At 30.2% G+C, this 23,589-nt stretch overlaps 1 protein-coding gene across 2 annotated transcripts in view; it reads right to left on the reverse strand.

Moving 5' to 3' along the window:
* Positions 1 to 23,589, reverse strand: part of LOC125065079 — a 57,237-nt gene that overhangs the window by 20,288 nt on the left and 13,360 nt on the right. The window contains exons 1-2 of one of the 2 annotated variants that reach the window (XM_047672496.1): positions 11,327 to 11,511; positions 3,962 to 4,054 (exon numbers count right to left, since the gene is read on the reverse strand). In XM_047672496.1, coding sequence (XP_047528452.1) covers positions 3,962 to 4,054; positions 11,327 to 11,377 — 144 coding nt within the window. In that variant the 5' untranslated portion in view covers positions 11,378 to 11,511. Of the gene's footprint in view, positions 1 to 3,961; positions 4,055 to 11,326; positions 11,512 to 23,589 lie in introns of those variants that run through there. The other variant, XM_047672488.1, reaches the window with a different exon arrangement.

Genomic DNA, 23,589 nt, shown 5'->3' on the forward strand with positions numbered 1-23,589 from the left:
GTTACATATGATACGCTCAATAATTTGATATTTTGACTCGTAAATTGTGTTTAAAAACTATCATTGTTTTACTACACGCAAACCCATTATTAATTCTAATCAAAGTTATCTATACAAAGTGGATATGTAAAGTTACAAGTTACAACTGATAATATTATAAAAAAATTGTAACAAGACGTACGATCATATTAAATGTACGTACGTGGGGTATCGTTCAGGTATAGATATGGTCCTATATAGAAATTCACTTACATGCATGAAACTTTGATAAAATTAAACTCTTTTTGGACATTCGTGTAACAAGTCAACTTGGACTTTAATTTAGTAGTTGGGCTTAAATAACTTGTATGTTTACGATCTAATGGGTTAAAGGTTAAAAGTTGTGGTTGACTGCATATAAAAATGAAAAACAATCTATTGATATACATAATTAAATCCGTATGATAATGCAAGCTACAATGATTACTTGTAACATTAATGTCGTAGGTATGTATTTGTTGGATTTAATAATTATTTTATGCAGACTATGCACTTTTAATATCGAAGATTGCTAGTAGGTTTAGTTGTGAGCTATTCATTCGTATAAATAAAATAAAAAAACACACAAAGAAATACTGAAGGATTATTTATATTGAGGCGAGGTGGACTAGTGTTGTAACCGATGATCATAGCTTCAAATACGAGCAATGGTTTGCTTAGTGTTCATTAGTATGTCATGCTTAGTGAGCCACTTCATGTGCTTAATTTATTTATTGAAAACGGGTAGACTATCTCCCCCATCCACAGACATTGGCTCTTTAAGAAATCTTCATTATCCCTAACATAGATGTTTTCGAAGCTACACGTATTGCTGTTAGGCGATAGAATATGTGATGAGTGGATTATACCAACCCAGACGTTGCAAGTACAGTTATTGTTTTACAACTACATGGGCTCAACGGACAAAAACATGCAAAAACTTGAAAAAGTTTCAAGGCTTCTCAAAGGAAAACCTTGTCCGGGAAAAGATCGGGATGAGCTGTTGCTTTTCATTTACTATAAAACAAATATAATTTTGATATGAAATGCAAATTTATAAAGAAGGCGCTAATAAAAAAACAAAAACGATTTGTATAGAAACCAATATTAAATAAATATACATTTAATATTGTATCTTTGAGATAAATTATGTTTTTTTTTCTTTTGAAATATTTCAATGATTAGTTCATTGATATTGCATGGTGTAATAACACCGTAATTGGCTGGCCCAGTTTGTATGCAGCTTTAGGCACGTACAGCCACGACACAGTTCTAAGAACGTGCCTATCTACTAATTCTTGCTACACGGTAACGTAATTATATAAATAAAAAAAATGTTTAAATGTAACAATCATATAGCACTTGCATTATAAATTATGCAGCGATTACGTAATTCATTCATAAGTACAATTAAATTGCAATTAAAATATGCATTAAACCTTATCGTTACCATTTACCGGCTATTCATTCATGTATTTATCTGCATTATTTAATTGATAATAATATTCCTTAATGAACATTTTAATGTAATATTAATTGCTTCACATTGACATTCCCAAAAAAAATCGCTTTTTTCGTATATTTCTTGTTCACATTTTTAATATACGATGGGGTCTCAGCGGTTCCCAAACTGACGAACTACACTATTATGAAAATAGCCTCAAAATATAAGTGCTACACGCTTCGGCTCTTGTCATTTAGATATTTCGATTCTAATAGAAATTAAAATAGCTTTTATACAATAATAATTAATATATGTCTGTATAGGCAATTATATTCTATTATATAATTCACTTAATAAATGAAATATTAAAAAACTACTTTATGGATGTTTTCGAATATCAGACATTTTATGATTGTGTTCTGTGCTAACAGAATTACAGCTACACTAGCAACTACGTAGTTTCTTGACGGATTTCCACGGTGGAATATTTATTCCGAACTGGTGATAGTTATATGCTTGTAACGACGATTCACCTACCTACTTAAGAAATGCCTATTTTGAATTTGATTGTTGACTAATGAAATATCAATTTTAATTGCTTTAATTATTACATGATTGAATAAAAGGTTTAATTATGTAATATGAATGCATTATATAATATATTTGTTCTATTAAACGTTTGTATTGTTTGATATATCATCTAAGAGGCGAGTTCTTGCTAATATTTTAATAATGAAGTTGCAATTTTTTGCATAAGGTAAGTAACCTCGTGACGCGTCATTATAGTCTATCTAAATTTAACCCGTCCGAAGTTTCGAGAAATGAAGTTCTATGAACTTAAAAAAATACTTGGTTATTTGCTTGATGTTTACGTAACACTACTAACTTCTTTGTGAAGAATTAAAACGTAAAACGCGATGATTTACACAATATATACAGTACATATTCGATAACATGGCAATAACCCCCGAGCGAGTCTATCAAAAATGACATAATATGAAATATCGTTTTGTTATAATATTAATAATTGATGAATACCGGTAGTGTTATTTAGTATCTATTATTTTCTACCGTTATTATAAATATAACTGTCATATTCTGATATTTAATAGCAACTGTGTAAGTATATATAAGATATTTTTTAATGTATATCATACATAATATGTTATACCGACAATTACCTTGATTTTTTTTTATTAATACAATATTGCAATAGGATTTTACAACATTTCCAATATATATAAGAACTTTTAATAAGCAATTTAATTATTTTCGTAATTATATAAGAGCTACTTGCGTAACACGACATAAATATATGTTCGCATAATAATTAGATTTAAAAATTAGTCATTATGATAATGATAACATTATAAAGCTTAAAAAGAATATTTCAAATAATATATGAATGGTTTATATTAATTGAGATATTTATTTTTAATCAAACAGATTATGATTTTTTATCTATAACTTTGAATCGTTTTAAATTCTACCGAGAGTATTATCTAAATAAAGCCGTAATGGTAATTCCATTTCGACTTTCTCATATATTTAGATAAAAAAAATCTAGGCAACGTCTTATAGAGTCCAAGGTAAAGGTAACTACGAGATATACATGGGTAAATAAATCACGACGCCAGCGCATTCTGCAAACCAGTTCCGAGGGTAGGTATAAAGAATGAACTCGCCATGAAATCCAGACTGCGTTATACAGAAGCTATTTAAGGTGTGTAGCTCGTTTAAAATAATAACTTCTAAGAAAAACTTTGCAGTAATTCATTTTTCAGTTATTTATTACACATCAAGATTATCTTTATGTAGGTAGTGGTTTTATCTTGTAGGTACATTAAGCTTACTATTGCAATTTTGATCTTGTATACAGTTTAAAACATTTATAAAGATTTGACCAGTTTGTCATTTGGTTTAAATATCAGAATATAAAAATTATAATATTAAAAAACGTGATATACATACAAGGCGTATAAAATATCCTTTTATTGTCGTTCCGAAATGAGCAAAGTCATCATTTTAGGTTCGAGACGTGTCGAAAGTTGTGGCCCACAGATTTGAGGTCAAACAAAGCACTGAACTGTGCATTGTTCACGAAAAGGTCACGTTTGATTGGCCACTCGAGCCGTGCGGGACTAAACGAAAACGTTTTTAAAACGATACCCGTCGGAGGTAGAGAGCTCGCCTGCCTATACGAAAAATCATAGTCTGACCAAATTAAAATATACATGTCTATTTAATTATGTATTTCTCTTCCATGTATTTATTTATCCTTTGCCATTGTGCACGAGACAAATTGTAAACACAAATTAAAAGCACATAAAACTTGCCAAGGTTTTAACACATATTATTCTGTTAATATCACCTAATATGTTATATAAGCTTTTATAGAGACAGGTAAAGATATGTGAAACAGTTTGTTAACTGCACTATATGTGCATTTATGTATAAATATAATATACGGGTTAAAAAATATTATCATAAAAATCTTACCTTCAAAGCGCAAAAAATACACGATGGTCCGAGGCATGCGTGACCGGTAAGCTCGCGGAAACTGCGCCGGAAAATGTCAAGATGCCATAGCACCTGCAACAATTAACAATTATTATACATAAATATCAACTGTAGTACAGATTCTGTGTGGCTTTCTTGTCATCTTGTGTCTTGCACATCGTTTATCCTACTATATAGAACTTTTTTTTTAAAACAAACACATTTAACATCGATGTTTCTCGTACACATAAATACACAGAAATGACATAAATACATATAAATATTACAATAAGTTACATTTTATTTTAGTTTCCTTACTTAATTTTGTTTGTAAATATTTATATATTTCACTTCATTTTCGAAATGAGTCAAAGACAATGTAGAAGAGAACGTACTGTTTGTACCGTACAAACTGAGTAGGTATAGCTCGGACAACCAGATAGGAATATTAAAGAAGCATAACAACAAGATTTTTTTCATTCTTTTCTAATCTGCTCCAGCCGACGATAAAATATAATAATAAATTATTTTATTTTATTTATGTCGTTTACGGTCGTTCTGGATATGTAAAGAATAATAATTAATTATTGTTCAAGGAAATTAACCAAAATCCATTTAAAATTTTATACAAAACAAATATTTCGTAACGTATAGAGCTAACTTCTGAAATGAAACACTTTAATGAGGCGAGTTATAGGGCATTGCATTTCGTTAAGACTTAAAATACAAAGATGATACTTATGGAGTCAAGGTCTGATATGATTAAGATTACGACGGACACGGGCTTCATAGCACGTTTCACGCCAGGTGCAGATGGCATATGATGTCGCAAAAAAATTGCAACGACCATAAAGGGAGCCTAATACGTACAATACGAATATATAAAGTTGAAAACACACCATAACTAAATTATAAAGACAATTCATTTTCATTGATGACTTATCATTTATAATGATTTACATTTTATAATTTAAGAAACGCCCACTTGTTTCCTGTTAAAATCGCCTACGCGATATACATATTTTTAAGCTCTATCATTCCATTAGTATTTGACAATAATATTTCATTATAAAGCGAGGATAAAGTTATGCTAATATATTATAGCAAGCTTAATAATGTTGCTGCAATATTCGACAGACGCGATTATTTATATCTTCAATAAACACTGACAAACTATTTTAAGCGCTAAAAAAATTTCTATCGATATACTCTAAAAACGTACGCAATTATAAAAGTATATTCATGACCTTGAACATTCTTCCATATACTAACCTATATCCGTCGAATTGATATTCGCGTTAGCCGATTATGGACTACACCTGCCTGTGTAGTTTTTCGCAATTGTTTTCGGCGTCTGGCGGGCAGGTGCACGGCCGGTCCAGGCAGATGTGCGAAAATAGATGCTGCTCATCTTAGTTTTAATCCTTTGGAATTTATGATATGAAAAATAAACCTAAAATTGATTTCAAATATAACTGTGGTCGAACAGGTTATATTTTTTATAAAGTTATCTTTTAGAGTTGTAAAGTAGGGTAACTGGGTAGGCAGGTACAAATTCAATACGCATAACACTAACTAGTCCAATAATTCCTTGCGTACTCGAAACATGTTGTAAGGCGATGGACAAAAATACTAATTAATTAACTTTTAATACGCTTATTATATTTAATTTTTTGTTTAAATAAAATCGAATTAAATATTTACATGATATGTTTTAAATGCTAAAGAATGACATACGCGCAGGTGCCAGTAGCCGTTCTCACAATCCGCTACTAAGCAGATGAATTGGTACTGATTCGCCTAAGTCACGTAACCGACTTACTGTTGAATTGCTAGTACACTAGACCGCTTCAATTAAACGGAAGTTAGTTTAATCATATTTAGATGTAATAAATCAACAGATTTTAATATCAAGATTGAAAAAAGGCATAAATAGGTTTTGTTTTTTATATCGTATTAAGTTTTGAAATATACATAGTTAAGGCAACGCCATAAGGAAACGAAAATATTTCTTAAGCTATTTTGGCGAATGCTAGCAAGTAACCCGTAGTCGGTGCGGCGTCTTACGTTAAAAAATTCTACAACCTCTAACTAAAAACCAAATGTGTACATAACGCGTTGTATTATCCTGCCGTGCCCAATGGTTTCCTTGTATTCCGATAAAAGCACCTCTACACAAAAAGTTTTAAGCAAACAAAGAACAAGAGCCGTTCACGCTTTTTTATATATATTTAAAAATACAGGCTATTTTTTACTAGGGCGAGATGAAACCATGTTAAGTGAATAAACGCGAACGTGTACAAATAGCCTTATTTCGTTGGAAGCGTGACAGATAAAGTTTGTTTGATGCTAATGGACGCGGAGACAAATGAAGATTTCGAAAGAAACAGAGGGCTTCAGTCAACAGCGAAGATAAGATAAGACCTTTTTGATATAAACAAGCTAAATTATGACGAAATGCTTAAACGTACAAGATTATTAGATTTATTTTGATATTTGTCTGAAAACAAGTCTTTTCTATGTTTATATATTTTGTCTAAACTTTTATAATGATCAAAACGTATTATTAACAAGCGTGGTTAATAACAAACAAGTCTTTAATTCAGTAACTCGTTAATTGACGTGACAAGATGATCAAATTAGCGCGCTTTTTGTCCGTACGAACTAGACATATACATACCTACTGATATATCAAGTTTATGAGTGTCAACGAGTTACACCGGCGTCGATAATAACGGTAAAGCGCTACCAGCTTCTATCTTGTTGATTTTGTAGGTGATTGTGTGTTAATTTTACACTTTTTTCAATTAAGAGAGATTCAAAGAAACTGACTAATACCTCTTAGTCTCAAAATTACATTTAAAGAAACGCACTGCGCTTTTGATTTGAAAATACCAATTTTATTCTTAGGTACTTATATGAAACAACTTGACTCCCGGCTTCGCTTGCGTTTTAGGGATTGAAAGTCTTATTTTAGGTATGAAAAAGTAGCATATGTCCTTCTTTGGAGTTCACACGTGTTTCGTATCAAATTTTATTAAATTCAGAAGCTTGGTCGTGAAAGAGCAACCAACAGATAGACAGAGTTACTTTCGCATTTATAATATTCGTATAGATATTTAAATTGACAGATTAAAAACCTTTAAAACAAAAGATAATTATTACTTCTCAACGTGATATTGATATTGTGTATGAATATAGTTTTTTAAGTAGCAAAATAAATGTTAACATCTATGTGTATTCTTGTGCGTCATAAAGCGTAACAATATTTCTTTATATCGTAAAGAAATGTGCGAGACTAAGTGAAGGCTAGTTTTACTCACGTTTTTGTTGAAAGGGGAGTGCAGTGGTGCATCTAACATATTGAATTTATAATAACTATTCCAACCACGATTTGACGCTTCTTGATCGGCGTGGGAAATGGCGAACGCACGATTTGGATTTATAACGTAATACCATAAAATCGAATTTCAAATCTATTCAAAATTCAAAAAAGTAATAATTATTTGTATATATATTCTGTGGTAGAAAAATATCAAAAAACGAATCGTATAATTTTGATGGTACTTGTCATATCTTTTGGGCTATTGATTTGGTAATATTTTTCGAAAATAAAAACATAATTATTCCATTTATATTAAAAAATAAAAAAACTATTTTAATTAATCTATTTTTTTTTTCATATGGACATATATTATACAATATGTTATATATGTATTGAAAACTATTGTCAAGTGTGTACAAACGGAAACAGATTTGAATCAAAATATAGAGAGTGTATTTCCCCCACGGAAGCGACTCGCCTTCATTTATTATGCCTTATTAAATATTAAAGTTCGTCATTGCATTTTAATATTATGTAGCTTTAACTGATTGTTTAGCAAATGCTTTAATGTTAGACGATTATATTTTATTTCAGGATCTGTGCTTCAAGTGATTTTAAATAAATTTACTAAAAGCTCTACATAATAACTTTAAAAATACAACAGCGTGTTCAACCAGCGCGTGTACAGTCTCTGTCGAGAATAAATAGGCTTAGCGCACTGTACGTGCATAGAGAACGAAAGTCGAAATAATGTATTGACAAAAAAGTCAACAATAAAGCTGACGCTGTCAAAAAAGCCACGAGCAGTCTTACTTATGTTGTTTCGCAGGTGTTATGTTTAACACTATTTTCTCCTTTTGAGACATCATTGATTTGAAATTAGAATTAAGAAAAAACAACATTTTTTATTCAACCAACATTTATAAAAATATCACAAGTACAAACATAAACCCGTTAATACGTTGTCATAATTTCATTTACTCGTACGACGTAATTGCCCACCTTTGTATCAGTATTAATAAAGCGATCAATTTACGCCTAATTAGGTATAAAAATCGCAAGAGTATCACTTAACTCGCGTATACAGATTGTATACATTTCTAGAAAGCATTATGAAATTGTAATAAGGTTGAAAATAAGAAATGAATGATTTAGTCGCGTAATTTCCAGCGTGACGGCGGTCACGCTTTGTAGTTACAACCAAGTAGTAACGGATGTCAAATATCATGTACGATTGATTCACGTTTGATGTTATGTAATTAGAAATCAAATAACTATCTCGTTTCGATCATTAAAATTTACATTTATAACTCTCATTCAATCAAATCAATCCCAGGCCAATGTATGTCATTCATTCTGCAGATTATTTTAAAACTTCATTCTTTATCCTGGTAAGTAGATCAAGAATGTCGGAATAAGCACGCTCGTGATTATCTTAAACTTGAATATTGGAATTAATGAATTCGGAAACAGGAACTGATTCTGTTTCATAAATTCCTTACCCGTTTTGGCAAGCTAAAGGAAAGTAGTTAAAGGTATCGAGATACTCGTATGATATAAATTTGTTTTGTTGGCACGCGGTCTTGTAATCGTAGAACGCTATATTATGCAAATTGTAATAAATTGGTCGAATATACCTCTAAAGGTTATCTTCATGTTATTTAATTTCCAGTAAACATTACGTTTTAGATTTATAAGTTTAATATGATATTTATTTTTATTTAATTAATAGCTATAATTATATATTCTTTAGCTTTTTTGGAATAGTTATTTGAACATGGCGATATATTTGTAATAATAATTTTATTAAAATGAATATTTAAGCGGTTTGTTTCTTTCATTCGTGCTTTTTTGAGTTTCTCTTTCTATAATTATAATTTTTACAATGGCTCCGTCAGAGAATTTAATAATAATTATAAAAAATCACTAATATCTTATTTACTAATATACGTTGGTGTCTAAAGCAACTGTGAATGCCGCAAACTTTTATAAAGTGAATATATAAAAATAAGTTGAATGTTACATGATACACTCGTCTTATTATTAAAAAAAAAAGAAAATATCAGTACATAATAACGAGTCGAGTCCTACGGCTCTTAAGTTTGGGTGAAAGAGGTAATTCATGAGGCGAACGGCCGCCATCGAAAACCGGTCAGTGTGGTGTGGTGGGCTATTTTAACGAAGTCTTTATATCGACCAATTACTTTTTTACATACTATTTCAACGCGCTAGTCTCTATATTCATAAAATTACGGTATTATATGCTTTGATTGGTTATAGTGTCCATTACTATAATAATCATTAGATAATGGATAAATTTAGATATGGACAATAATTACATTTACAGGAATAAATACATTAAAAAACGTATACTTAATGAAATTATGTTTTTTTTAAATGTAACCTGGTAGAACTGACTGAGTTAACTGCGTTGTCCGTTGCTATGTAGATTCAATTCAAGGGCAAAAGCGTTTACTAAGGATTGCAGCATACAGCACAGTAAACGATCTTGTTTTTTATATTGTTACAATTTTGCCAGGAACAACACTAATTAATGCGAACCAAACACATTTTATTTCTATTTTCAATATTTTTTTATACATTGCTTGTCACCTTGCGTCTAGTTTTATGTGGTTTTATCGCATTGAAAACTCCAACCACCAATGTATGCTTATGAAAACATAACATACATTGTTGGTAAGGCTTTTTGCATATCTGGGTACAGATTTATTATCAAACATCACTGTTATTCTGTCACCAAACAAGGAACACTTACAATTATTGTGTTGCAAATTAAAGGATGAACCGATGAATTATATTCTTATAAAATGAAAAAATAATTGTTGACTACTCCTTTATCTAAATTATTGTTTTTAAGCAAAATATTAAATTAGTTATTAATATATTCGAAAAATCAAGTCACCTTCTGGTCATGTTTATACTTAAGTTGAATAAAAACTACACATCGATTAAACATTTAAAATTGTTTTAATATTACCTGTAGCGTTATTCTTAAATAGAAATAAAATCTTTGACTAATGCTAAGTTTATCAAATCGAATTCACGCGTCATTAGTATTCACAGTCCGAAACGAGCTGGAGCCCCAAGTTTCAAAACTGATGCGTTTACATACGATTAAAACTGCCCTATTATATTGGAACATCCCTTTTCTAAAATGGGGGGACCGGCCAACCGTGCAACGGCTACCTGGCTCTACATGTACCTGTATACGAAATCCCGGTCCATATAATTACCTCCAAACAACTATAAGCAAATTACTATAGTCGATTGTTTGTCTCGCTTCCACACTCACAAACAATATATAAACATTCGGTTTTCTCTTTCGCTCATACCCGTTGATGTCTTTTACTGGCCTTTTTAGGAGAGCAGGACATCGGGAAACAAGAACAATCTTCTCGCTATGGAAGTGAATTTACTGTCATTTTTATTCGTTTTCTGTAAGTCCGCTTGCAAGTATTTAATTAACAATTAACTTATTATTTTTCACAAATGTAAATTATATAGAATCTCCTATATAAGGCATGTTCAAATACAAAATTATAGTAGTTATATAAAATTAAATTAGTGGCTTGTAATGGAAAAATGGGCTAATGAAAACATATATATAGGCAAATATATACCTATGGCTCGTGAAATAGATATATGAAATAACCATTGTAAAGGAATCTGAAAAATGCAAATAAAACAAAAATTCAAGAGAGCGAGGGAGATCAAGATTAACAAGAGCTGTATAAAGATCAGCCTGGATCGGATTACTTGACTCGAGTATAAGACGAGGCATACTAAATATATTCGAGTATTCGCTCTTTCACTTTTTAAATATTTTTCTTAACCTATGCGTGTACGTAAAACGAAAGTTTTTCGTTTGTTTGTTTGACCCTTTCGCTTCTTTAGTATTGATAACTTAAGTCTATATATTGAGTATTATATAACACATAATTGCAAACATATATTTTAAATTAAGAACCCTGTAAAGATTAACTATCACTCATGTAAAAAAAATATTAGGAAGAACTGACCTTCGCGCCGTGATATAGAGCACTGCTTCGTGTTGTTTTCGCCTTTGTCATTGTACACACAGAGTAATCCAATCAGTTCACACACAGTTCCTCACAGCACTAGAATTTTCATGTTGTCAAAAGTTTTATGGACGGGATAAGGTACAGTCGCGAACGACTTGTGTTTACTACGGGAGCACGTACGTGGGAGTGTAGTGACGCGCTTACGTTCCGGCGACTGCGACGCCGACCCGTGAAGCGGCGTAGTATGGAACTAACTCGCCGGCGAGAAGGCCGGCTACGATGAAGTTCTCTACGCTTTGAGGCTTTAAAAGCGGCCATTTTGTTTTATGACGCATAATGGCGACTATAATTTTATATAAATATAATAAAATCGTAATTCGAATAGATATTCATGAGAGTCATAATTATATATATAATTTGATAAGTACATGTTTATCATTTAAAATTTTAATGCTAGTTTTATTATATATTTCTCCATTAAACAAGTAATATATTTACGTATAATTAATCTATATCAAGTTGAAAAAAGCCTTCTAGATACTTTTTTATATAAAAAAAAACATGTTTCGATTTCGAATATTTCTGTTTCTATAGAAGTTACTACTTATTTTTAATCAGGATATTCTAATAAAAAAAACTCCATAATCTTGCATATCTTTACAACGAAGCACGTACAGCTCTGACCAAATTAATAATATAATCTAACTTACGTGCCCGAACGAAGTAAGTTTTTTTTTTAGTCGAAAGTTCGAGGCAGGTGTTAAAGAAAAAAAAGTCCGTCAATACGTAGTGATCCGTCAGGAAGCGTTATAAAAAGGTTATAAGTAATTTTTATAATTTTGTTCAGCTTATAATTGAAGATTTTATAACTTCTATCATATATCCTGTAAAAAAAATGTGTTCATTTTTAAATAACTAACTAATTTGGTATTCATATCGCGCTTCATGAATAATATAGCTATATATTTTAAATTATATCGCCGTATTATTCGAGATCTTACGTACATTATATGTTCATATATATATAGCTTTATATTCAGCTCGTAGTTGATTATACCTTAGTTAGATATAAGTGATAGTAACTGTATTGCACTAACCATGACACGGAGGTGTCTATAACAGAGAACAAAGGCATCGTATTCCTTTTGTCTTAACGCACGTGTACTATCTGTACACGTATAAGTTGCTTGTCTACAAAATATTGGAATGTATAATAATTACACGTGTAAAATGTGTACCTTCATTACATAATTAAAAATAATCATAGATATAATGAAGTTTATTTACTTAAGGAATAGGTGACTTTATGTATATCATAAATTCAATTTAAAGATGATGACAAAAACGGCTAATATCAGCTTCTGTTTTTCAATTTATCCCCTTGTGTATACGAAATGTAATTACAAGAAGAAATTATAACGTCATTTTATTTTAAATATGGAATGAACAGCTCTATCATTTATAAACTGTGATTCTAGTAAAAAAGAAACAATCCCAAAAATATCAAAGCGGTTTAATTTCTTTTCACGTCCGTAATCCTTTCACAATGAATTTCGAGGAGAATAGGAAAAAAGCCAGCAACGGTCGATCCTTACAATTTGTTCACTTAGTAATAAAATAAAAGATTTTAGAAGATAACATTATTATATGCACTACTTTAGCGAAATTAGAATTAAGATGTATATATTGTCTAAAACATTGTTTTACCCTGAAATTCATACAATAGGCGGCTTATCTCTGTACCTAACAAAACATTAGGGGAAGTAAATTGTTACAAAATTGATCATACTGGAGCAATTTACTTGATTAAGTGTGAAAACGGCATAAAAACATTTGATTCATTCGCATAACATACTATTTTTAAAAATCTAAAAGAAGTTTTGATTTTATCATTTGAAAATGCTCATCTTCAAAATGTATCACGTACTTTTACAGCTTCGTACATAAACAGCCTCAGTAGCGAAGCCCTTGCTTATTATTCCACACATTCCGTGTGACATCATGTAGACGAAATTACATTAAACATAAAAACCGAAAGCATTAAGATTGACTATATAATAAAGTTAATGCCTACATAAAGGTTATATTATATATATGTTACCTATACATAGGTATAGGTAAGCCTGTAAATTATATTATATAAAATATTTATAAATAATAATAATTAAACGTTGTATAGCTTCTAGCTATTCATTTATATTCAATCACAGAATTATAATAATGTAATAAATACTTTTTGGTTTGACATTTTTATAAATAAAAGTAGAAAAAGAATATTTTTAAGTTGCACATGGGAATTGTTAATTTGGGTTAATGATGGATGATTGTAACAAAAACTGGAAAAATAAGTATTGTAAACTATATTAAATATTGTTAATTATTTGACGTTCCTGTTTACTTGAATTTGGGTCTTCAATATATAGCAGGCAATTGAGCCACCTGATGGTAAGCGGCCTGGTGTCCGATATAAGAAGTACTAACATCACCAATGCGCCACTAACCTTAGAAACTAAGATGTTGTCTCTTGTACCTGTAGTTAACAAAACTTTAAACCGGTAACGCTAAGACCGAAATACAACGACACTAGGTACTGCTCTTTGGCGGTTAAATATCTGATGTGTGGATGGTATGACAGACGGGCTTGCACAAAACTATACTAACAAGTGATAAGTATAGTGCCACGAAATATATTTTTTTTAATACACGCTCTAAAGCTTTTATTGTAGCCTATTACCAAAATCAAGAACCGATGTATGTACGTCACTTTAGGGAGTTCATTTTAAGCATGTTATAATATACTTGTAAAAGTTGCATATAATTTAAAAAAAAAACAATTATTAGATTTTGCTTATTGAATGATAAAGCTCAAATTTGGATGGACCTATTTAGTTTAGGTTTCATTAGGTCTGTGACTAGTATCGTAAACATGTCTACCGAGCGTGTTTTTTAAAATTAAATAGCTTAGAGTTCCAAGAATAAGAACGAAATGGACTGTTTATAGATTTACTGTCGTCTGTATGTCAACGGCTATTTTTCTTACAAACTGTTTGACCTATTTAATTAAAACGACCATTGTACAACAAGGTTCTATGATAATGGGGCTCTTTTTAGATTGTTTTAAACACACTATAATTACTTCGATAACGTACCTACACAATACCATCTTATATGTTAGTTAATTTGAGGACTTAAATGTTGGCATAAATGAAGGCTTAAAAAACATACGTAAATCATTTATGTTTTATTGTGAGTTAAAAATATTTTCAAATAAAAAAATATACGCGTAAAAAGTAAATAAATCCATTGAAAATTAACCCCATTGATGCTCAAGATTTTTTTTGGGATTTTTTGTATTATTTGTACTTGCCAACAATAACTTAGTGTTATCATCCTACAAAGATGTCGAGTTATAATATAATATAATTAAGCGAATTATTATTTTTAATTATTTTCCACTCTATCATATTATTTATTGTATAATAATGAAGGAGTAATATTAATCTTCCATGAAACAATTTAATTTATAGTAATCGTATGTTATAAAAAATAACCCACATTCCTTTCTATGAGCAACGATCAGCCTTTTCACGCTTCTCTTTTTAACCCTTCGCTCGGATGAAGCTAAAAAAACAATTTAAAATTCTTTTAAGTGGACGAATCGAAACACTTAAAATTAATAGACTAATATGAATCTCAGTTCTAATTTGTTTTTCGCTACTGACATGAAAAAAAAATCAAATGTTAGAAAAAGAATATCACTGAATAGGGATAAAATATGTATATTTAAAAATATGTTTTATCAAGAAGGTGTATGTAGGTATAAACCTATTATATAGATTGATTATAATGTATATATCATATCAATTTATCATTAATATTTGCGACACGCGCCACGCGCATTGAGCTTCTAGTTTCAGTACTAAGCCAATGGCCGACAGTTTGAATTCAAAAACAGACCGGTACGTTCAAAACAATGAACTCGTTTCTTGCATCCCTGTCTAACTTACAGGACTATCTCTTATGGTTGTAAAATTACTTTCTATATTTTATTAAAAAACGACTCTATTCCCTTACTATAAGCTGACGTTTTAAATGTCAGCATCCTATATTTCAGTTCGTAGTAAGTCGTAGTAAAACTAAACCCGTTTTGCGTTTATAAGTACAACTTACCTTTTTCCTAAAATCGTATACCGTTAACGAAGTGGGCAAACAGATTTAAAATACACATAGACGTGTGTACGCACAACGTAGTACGTAGTACGTACGCGTATATAAAATCGATCCCTGTATAAAATACAACCTTTTTGTTTTATTTATTGGTAACGATCAGTACATGTCGATCGGTATTTTCAATTTTATATAAATATATTCGAATCCGTATAATACCTCCACTAAGCAAACCAATGAAAGAAATCTTGTTGCGCCTGGAAAATAAATGGAGCAATTATTTACGTTTTGTCAATTTGCTTTAATAACAATATAATTGTACACATTTAGTGTTATTAATGGGACTTGCGTAAGTAATCTTTTCAAGTAAGTAATTGTTGTTTTTTTAATTACATCATATTTAATATTATCTGCAAAAATAAGGTTTATCCCACAGTATTTTTTTGGAGTGATAGAATATTGTGCGTTAGGAACATAGTAGATCATATCACTAAGCACATTAAAATTAAATAAAAGTAACAGTCTTTAACTGTTTCACTACGCAGCTAAAGCCTCCTCTCTTTAAGATGAGAAGCTGCTCCAATGCGGATAGTTGGATACATATGCGGCAGATGTTATGAGCGACTTATGCAAGTTTCCGCCATAAGTTTTCCATCGCAGCTATGCAAGATCAAATTTATTCTTTACAATAATTGTAACTTATCTGTTTACTTTAATAAAATATAGTGATCGAATCTCATACGTAAGTATTATATTTGTAGTTTATTAATAATAATAATTCAATCAAAGCCGATATAATCAAATTATATTGAGTTGGTAGCATAAAACGATTTTCGGAAACGCTTTCGTTAAGTAATGATGTTACGAAATAGCGATTCGTTTTATAAATCCGGTGTCAATAAAAGCATCCTATTACGAGACTCATTATATTCAAACATGACACCTTCGCGTTGAATTTTCCAATAAACATTCACACCGACACAACAGCCATTGTTCTTAGTTTAATAACGACTTCCGAGATTGATAAACTTTCGAGTTTTTGATATGACACACAGCACGGTACAGTGTAACAACACACTTGATTCCCACGACTTAGCTACAAAACTTATAACAGTGCAAACACTTCAAATGCCATTCAATTTCTATAATCTTTGTATTTGTTAACTTATAATATACAATCAAATATAATAATAATATACTATAACTTTAATATTTAGCTAAAAATTTTTTCTGAAAGTTGCTAAATATAGAAGTAAAAATTTCATGTTTAAATATTCAGCAGTTTTTGTGTGATTCACGTTCAATAAAACAGCGATCTTTTTTAGATTTAGAAGATTTTCACAAAAATGATCTTGATGCAATTCGAGTTTTTTTTTTATCTGTGTTCAAAGTCCAAGAACATATATCTATATTAAATATAAATTATAAAAGATCATTGTAAAAAAAATAGCCGAAAATCTATCATAATTATTATATTTAATAAGTAATAGCTGCTTATTTTATCTGTTGTACGAAGCATTCTACGAACGAGATAATTATATAAAAAACTAGATCATGACAGATAAATTATTGTTCCAGCTTTGATTTTAATTATCAAGTCAGACAACTGACTTTCACTACAGATTAAGCGAACGATTAGGAAATAAAAATATTTGTCTTTTTTAAACATTGCAAAACAGTCGTGCTCACACGCAATTTGTTATGAAATCTTTATTACATCTAGAAAATTCAACGTCTTTTTCAAATAAAGATTTGGCGATAGAATTTAACACGCTACCTCTTAAGAACATTAAGAAAAATCACATGGTATATTACTATGTACTTACATAACTTTTTAAATGATTGTGCAAATATTCATATAAGATTACTTAAGCTTTAATTTTAATTATTATTATGAAGAATACGATCTTTTGTTTCGCACACATCAAAATCAAGTTTTTAAATAAAATAAATAGCTTCATATTCCTCTTGAAATTTAATACGAATGATGTCTTTTAATTTAGCAATATCGTAAAGTTTCGGATAAAACTTACCCATTCTTTATGCGAAAGTAACTATGTCTGTCTGTCTGTCTGTTACTCTTTCAGAAATCACGAAAACTGAATTAAATTAAATTCAATATGAAGTAAGCTTGAACACCAAACACACTTGAAAGACAGGCAACTTTTTTATGCCTGAAGATAATGTGAGCGAAGCCACCGGCAAGAACAAGTAGATATATATTAAATAAAAATGGAAGCGCTATTCTACGTTATTAAATAAAAATATACCATATAATATATCAGTACCCACTTATATCGAACTAATTAACAAACTTTTGTTACTTAAATAACACCTTTATGAGTAAATAATAAGCAAAGTTATTTGTAAAAAATCCTCCGCAACAAATAATACACCGAAGGAAACTCACGTCTACATGCTCGAAATACTCCTCCTAGTTTATCTGAGAAATAACATAAGTTAAATTGTGGTTTAATAATTTATAATGCATTTGTTTTATGTAATATTACTTGTTGTTTCTTGAAGCGCGACCGACCTATATTTCTCACGGCGATCGCAGTGTGTTGCGCGGGCGCATGCGTCGTGGGAGAAATGAGAAATCCCTATAACTTCCAGGTTATCAAATTATCGAAAGATATTCAAGCGTAAAATTTAATATTAATTTTGCAATACAAAGAGCTCTTAAAATAATTTTTACCGGTATTACATTTTTTTTGTAAGAAATCAACAAAATAATAATAAATTAAGTCTCATACAACGTCATGTTAAATTTTAAAATATTGTATAAAAAAATTAATTAATCTTTTTAACCACAATAACAGATTCAAATGAAAGCGGGAAGCAAGAGTCGACCGCGGTCCCACAGTTATCTCGATACCATAAATCGATAGTGCAACTCATACCTTTCCATATAAACGCGAAAGTTAAAAAAATAATAATGAAATTCACTATATCGAGCGTGTAACTTTGTATTGTTAGTTAGTTTGAGACTTCTGTTGGTTTTAACTACATACGGTCTTCAGTGAATTTTATTTATAAAATTGCAAAAAATATTTTGCCCTACGGTTAAATGTAGGAAATAAACAATAACCGGAGATTTTTTCATATAGACAACCTTCATTCCAAATTAAATAATGATCCGCGAGTTTGAGCAATTGTTACTGATAAAAGGTGTTATCTATCTATGCTGTTCGGACTGTAATCAGTTTCCGTGTTAACTTTCGTTCAGATCCGCTCAGCCGTTCTAACATTCTTGAGGAACAAACATCGTTCCAAACCAAAGGACCATTCATCCATCCAAACTTTCGCATTACAATTAGTAAGGTTACGAAATTGTACTATTCATTTTGAACGATATACATTACGTGCATTTGCGCAATAACCAAATTAACGACGGGAATAATCAACACAGACCGAATTTAAATATTCTTTAATTTTAAAAACGATTGTTTAAAGACCCTCGACCCTATGTCCGTGGCCAGCCACCTGTTGTAATTAGAACATTATCCCAGGTGAGACGTTTTGCTTCGCTGACTTTCCCACATTCGTCTTTAAGACAGAGTGTGTTATATTATGTTATTATAATACCTTCCGTTACGGTAAATTTGTTTTTAATCCATTGATACGTACATTGATACGATAGAGTATTTTAACGACTTCGCTCTAATTAAATAAGACATAACGCTGCTACATTGCAATTAATAATATGTAATAACAATTTATGGTTCAGCTTTAAATCCGATACTTTCCCCATGTTTTGTTATATATGATTTTTTTTTATTTCCCTGCTATTTACATGGTGAATAATGTATGTACCTATTTTTAATCTTGTCAAGCTTTATATTTGTTATTGTGTTTTTTAATAAGATTTTTTTTTACATATGAATTTTAGATATATTACCTAACTATCACTATTTTGAAGCGGGATTTTTCTAAATATCAACGGTTCCGTCTGATTCGTTATACTAGACTTTGATATATATTTTATCTAAATAAAAGAACGCGTTAAAACATAATAGAAAAAAAATACTACAAACGATTCATAGTATAACATGAAAGATTTCAAATTTATTACTATTCAAAATTGGTTCTCGTAAATAAAAGCCAATACCAGCAACCACAATGTATAGTTCGGTGTGGTATGGAACACGAGAATAGTCTTTATTTTGTAGATGTACGTTTGAAATACGGATGTAACTGCTTTATTCTTGTAGTTTTTTACGAACAATAGGGGTTTTTTCCGAGATTAGTCACAGAGGCAAGAATGGTGAGTCATCAAGTCGTAGGTTGTGAGGTCACGGTAAGCGAACTTACACAGATAAGAAAGAAATAAAAGAAATAGAGCAATTATGTTATAAAATTTACACAAGCGATTAATTCTTTCTACAATAAAATATATTAATCCTGTTGTCTAATATGAACCATTTTGACGCTAACATGTATTAAAATTTAAATATTACATAAAATAGCAATAAAAGCTATAATATTCACAATAATTAAATTATTATATAACTAATTATATTTATGTCTGTAACTTTAGACTAAATTTACATGAGCTTCTTAAAAAAAATACAACAAAAACTACAAGTTAATTTGCTTCTGTTCCATTACGTGATTTCGTCTAATTCAAATTAGTATTATATAGAATGGGGTATTCTATCGACCGACAAAATAATAAAAAAATAGATCCGTTGAACCATAGTGTCGTACGCCACAGACTATTGATAGACGTGTGTCCAATGAACCAACAGAGCGCGTAATATGTTCCTAATGGGTCAAAGAATCACGAACCATAGTATTCAAACTTACAAAAAAAAGACAATACATATTTGTCATAATAATATACGCATATTTAGTATATAACAAAACGCATTGTTATAAATAGAATCGAATATTTTTCTCAGTTTAACTATTTAGCAATTTTAATAAAGCCAACAATGTAACAAAGTCAACATAATCGCTACATAATATAGCTACTAACAAACTTAAATATTTAATATTTACTATTTACTTTTTCGGAGTCAACTGCTACCCTTTTTTTTTAAATCTTACTCTATGCATTTTGTTATATACTTTTTATATTATGTTATATTTAAATATGAAGCGCAAAATAAATTTCTCTAACACTATATTCCATTATTATTTCATATCTTCATCTAAATTCTCACGTTTTCACGAGAGTTCTACAATACTCCATAGCTATATTTACACACGACACACTAAAATTTCCCATAACTCATTCATAAAACGCTTGAAGCGATGAATTTACTTGCTTGGCTTATTACTTGCTAGCTACGAAGACTGAAAGAGGTTTTATTCATGTAAAAATAAATAAATAAAAAGTAAGAGCCTGTTAATATCCCACTGCTGGGAAAAGGGGCTCGTTTTAATTGAGACGAAGGTTTGGAGCTTATTTCACGCTGCTCCAATGTGCATTAAATAATACGTAATTAATCTGCTAATTTAGTAACGTCTGCTTGAATTTGAACCAGTATTTTATTTAATTTAAATAATATATTTACTTTATGTAATAAATTTGGTGATTCTTATTTCATTAAATTATATTGTTAATTTTGTAAAAATTACATAGACTGCTAGTTTTAAGCGTGTGGTACATATTTAAGTGCTATAAATACACTAAGTATATCAATATTTTAACATTATCTGTGGTCATTTTATATACAATAAGATGTAGGAAGTGGAATATTACACAGGTAAGATTTGACAACTTATTTCCGTAGTTATGGGTGGTCTTAAATTATATAATGACATAAATTACATTGATATTATCTTACCCATCTCTCTAGCATAATATAGACATAGTAATGATTGTTCAAATGCAATAAGTAGAACAAAGTTTTGTGATGCTACTACGAATTTGTGACATCTTTGTTTACATTCTCATAATTTAAATAAGAACAAGATATTTTTATTTGATAAAGGGCAAATGTGCCACCTGTTTGTAAGTGGTCACCAACGCAGAAATATTAACTATTCTTTATATCGCCGATGCGCCACCAACCTTGGGAACAAAAATGTTATGTCCCTTGTGCCTGTAGGTGCGCTGGCTCATTCACCCTTCAAACCAGGAAAACAATAATAATACTAAGGATTGCTATTTGGCGGTACCCAACTTGCTCAAATACCTGCCACCTAGTAAACTAGTATAGTCTAAAAAATATTCTCTTCGATTTAAAAGAAAAAGATTTGCTATAATAAATTTTCCTTTCTCTCTTCCTTCGTTTCTTTAATTAAGTTTTTTGTTTTTATGTTATTGTTTTTATATCAATCAATGTTAATGGTTTTTTTTTGTAAATTCTTATCCCTTTTAATAGAATACGTTTGAGACGAACAGATGGTTTTGTAATAAAGAACAATTAAGGGCCTGTAACTTCAAAATAAATGTATGTGGCTAGGATTTAAAACTAAAACCGTGTAAACATCGCTTGCTTATTAAATTAAACATTTCCATTACTATCAATAGTTACGTGTTAGTTATTGTACTGGGAAAAACTCACAAACACACCGTTATCGCGATAAACGTTTACGTCTTAGGGCAAGAAAAAATAAACTTAACACCGAGCTTAAATAATCCAGAAATAAGCATTATGTATATCAAATATATATATGAAAAAAAACATGTCGACTTGTTTCACTTGGTGCTCTGAAATAAAATTACAAATAAATATAACTTTAATATTAAACACCTTGTTTCACTGCCTCCACTGGTAACATAATATTTTGTTTTGCTCCAAATAAATCCATCCATCCATTCTTAACACCATTCTATGCGTAAATAACAAACGCATAGAATGGAGCTAAGAACGGTAGCAGCAGGTATTCTTTGTGTTAGTAACCACATAAGTATTTAATGTAAATAATAATTTTGTAATGCAAATTTAAATTTCTATAAAATATTCTTATAGTGATGACATTTAACACATATATATTACTTATTTATAACATATATTTAAACAGCGTATACCGCAATGATCACTAATTATAGCATGCACGCATTATACAGGTGAATCAAAGAAGGGCGTGTTGGTTTCCCACGCAGTTCCTTCCGGAGCCAGCGACCCGTGACGGTAGCGTCTTGGCGGCCACCTCGTGTTCTGCGAGACCAGCTACATAAGACGCGAACCGAACTCGTAAAACAATGACAATTGTTTCATTGAAGTTTATAATATTAGTTTTCTTCATATTTAAAAGTGATTATACTCAATTCTATATGTAGGTATATTTAATTGTACCACATTAAAAACGTTTTGTTTTTGAATGTCTTATATTTAGGTTCAATATCAAAAATAAAAATAAAATTTATTACAATTAATCTTTTACAAGAACTATTGATTTGTAATTTTTCAACTAAACGTAACGCTACAGCCGGTGTGAAATAAATTTTACGAAAAGTTGCGATGTCAGTAATAACTGTCTTATATTGATTATTATACTTTTGCAATTAAAAGTATATAGGTTTTAATTATTTATCCTAATTAATACTAATACTTCTTTTTTTCCGTCTTTAATGGGATTATATTTTATTATCTATACATTTTTGATCAAAGAGGATTTAAGGGGTGTCTATTATTTTATTAAAAAGTTTTAAACTGGAACACGGCTAAAATAACATTGTTTGGTTTAATTGATATGGTCAGGATATATGATATGTACAGACTCAGGTAATTGTTGTATGTACATATTTGAATAAAAAGACAATGACAAGACAACTTTTATATAAAAAGCTATTTAATGCAATAAACTGAGAAAATTGCAATTTCCTACAATTACCCTGTGATATTGTCATTGTAATGGTTCCCATTATTTTGAATAATGTTCCTACAGCGTATGCAAACTAGTCCCGTAAAGGAATAGAGGTGTCTTTATACTTACGTAAATGGCTAAATAATCATTGGTTGGTAATGTTGGAGCAAAAACTTACGGGACGTAATAATTCTTTGAAACTCATAAACGTTTTTACAAGCTTCTGTTTAACTTTAAATAATAGTAAGCGTAAGTCTAATTTTAAACCAGTTCCACACAACCGATTTAGCTGGAATCATGCAAACATTTTTAATGGTGTTGATGATATA

The sequence above is a fragment of the Vanessa atalanta genome, chromosome 7 (assembly GCF_905147765.1).
Source record: "Vanessa atalanta chromosome 7, ilVanAtal1.2, whole genome shotgun sequence".
Lineage (NCBI taxonomy): Eukaryota > Metazoa > Arthropoda > Insecta > Lepidoptera > Nymphalidae > Vanessa > Vanessa atalanta.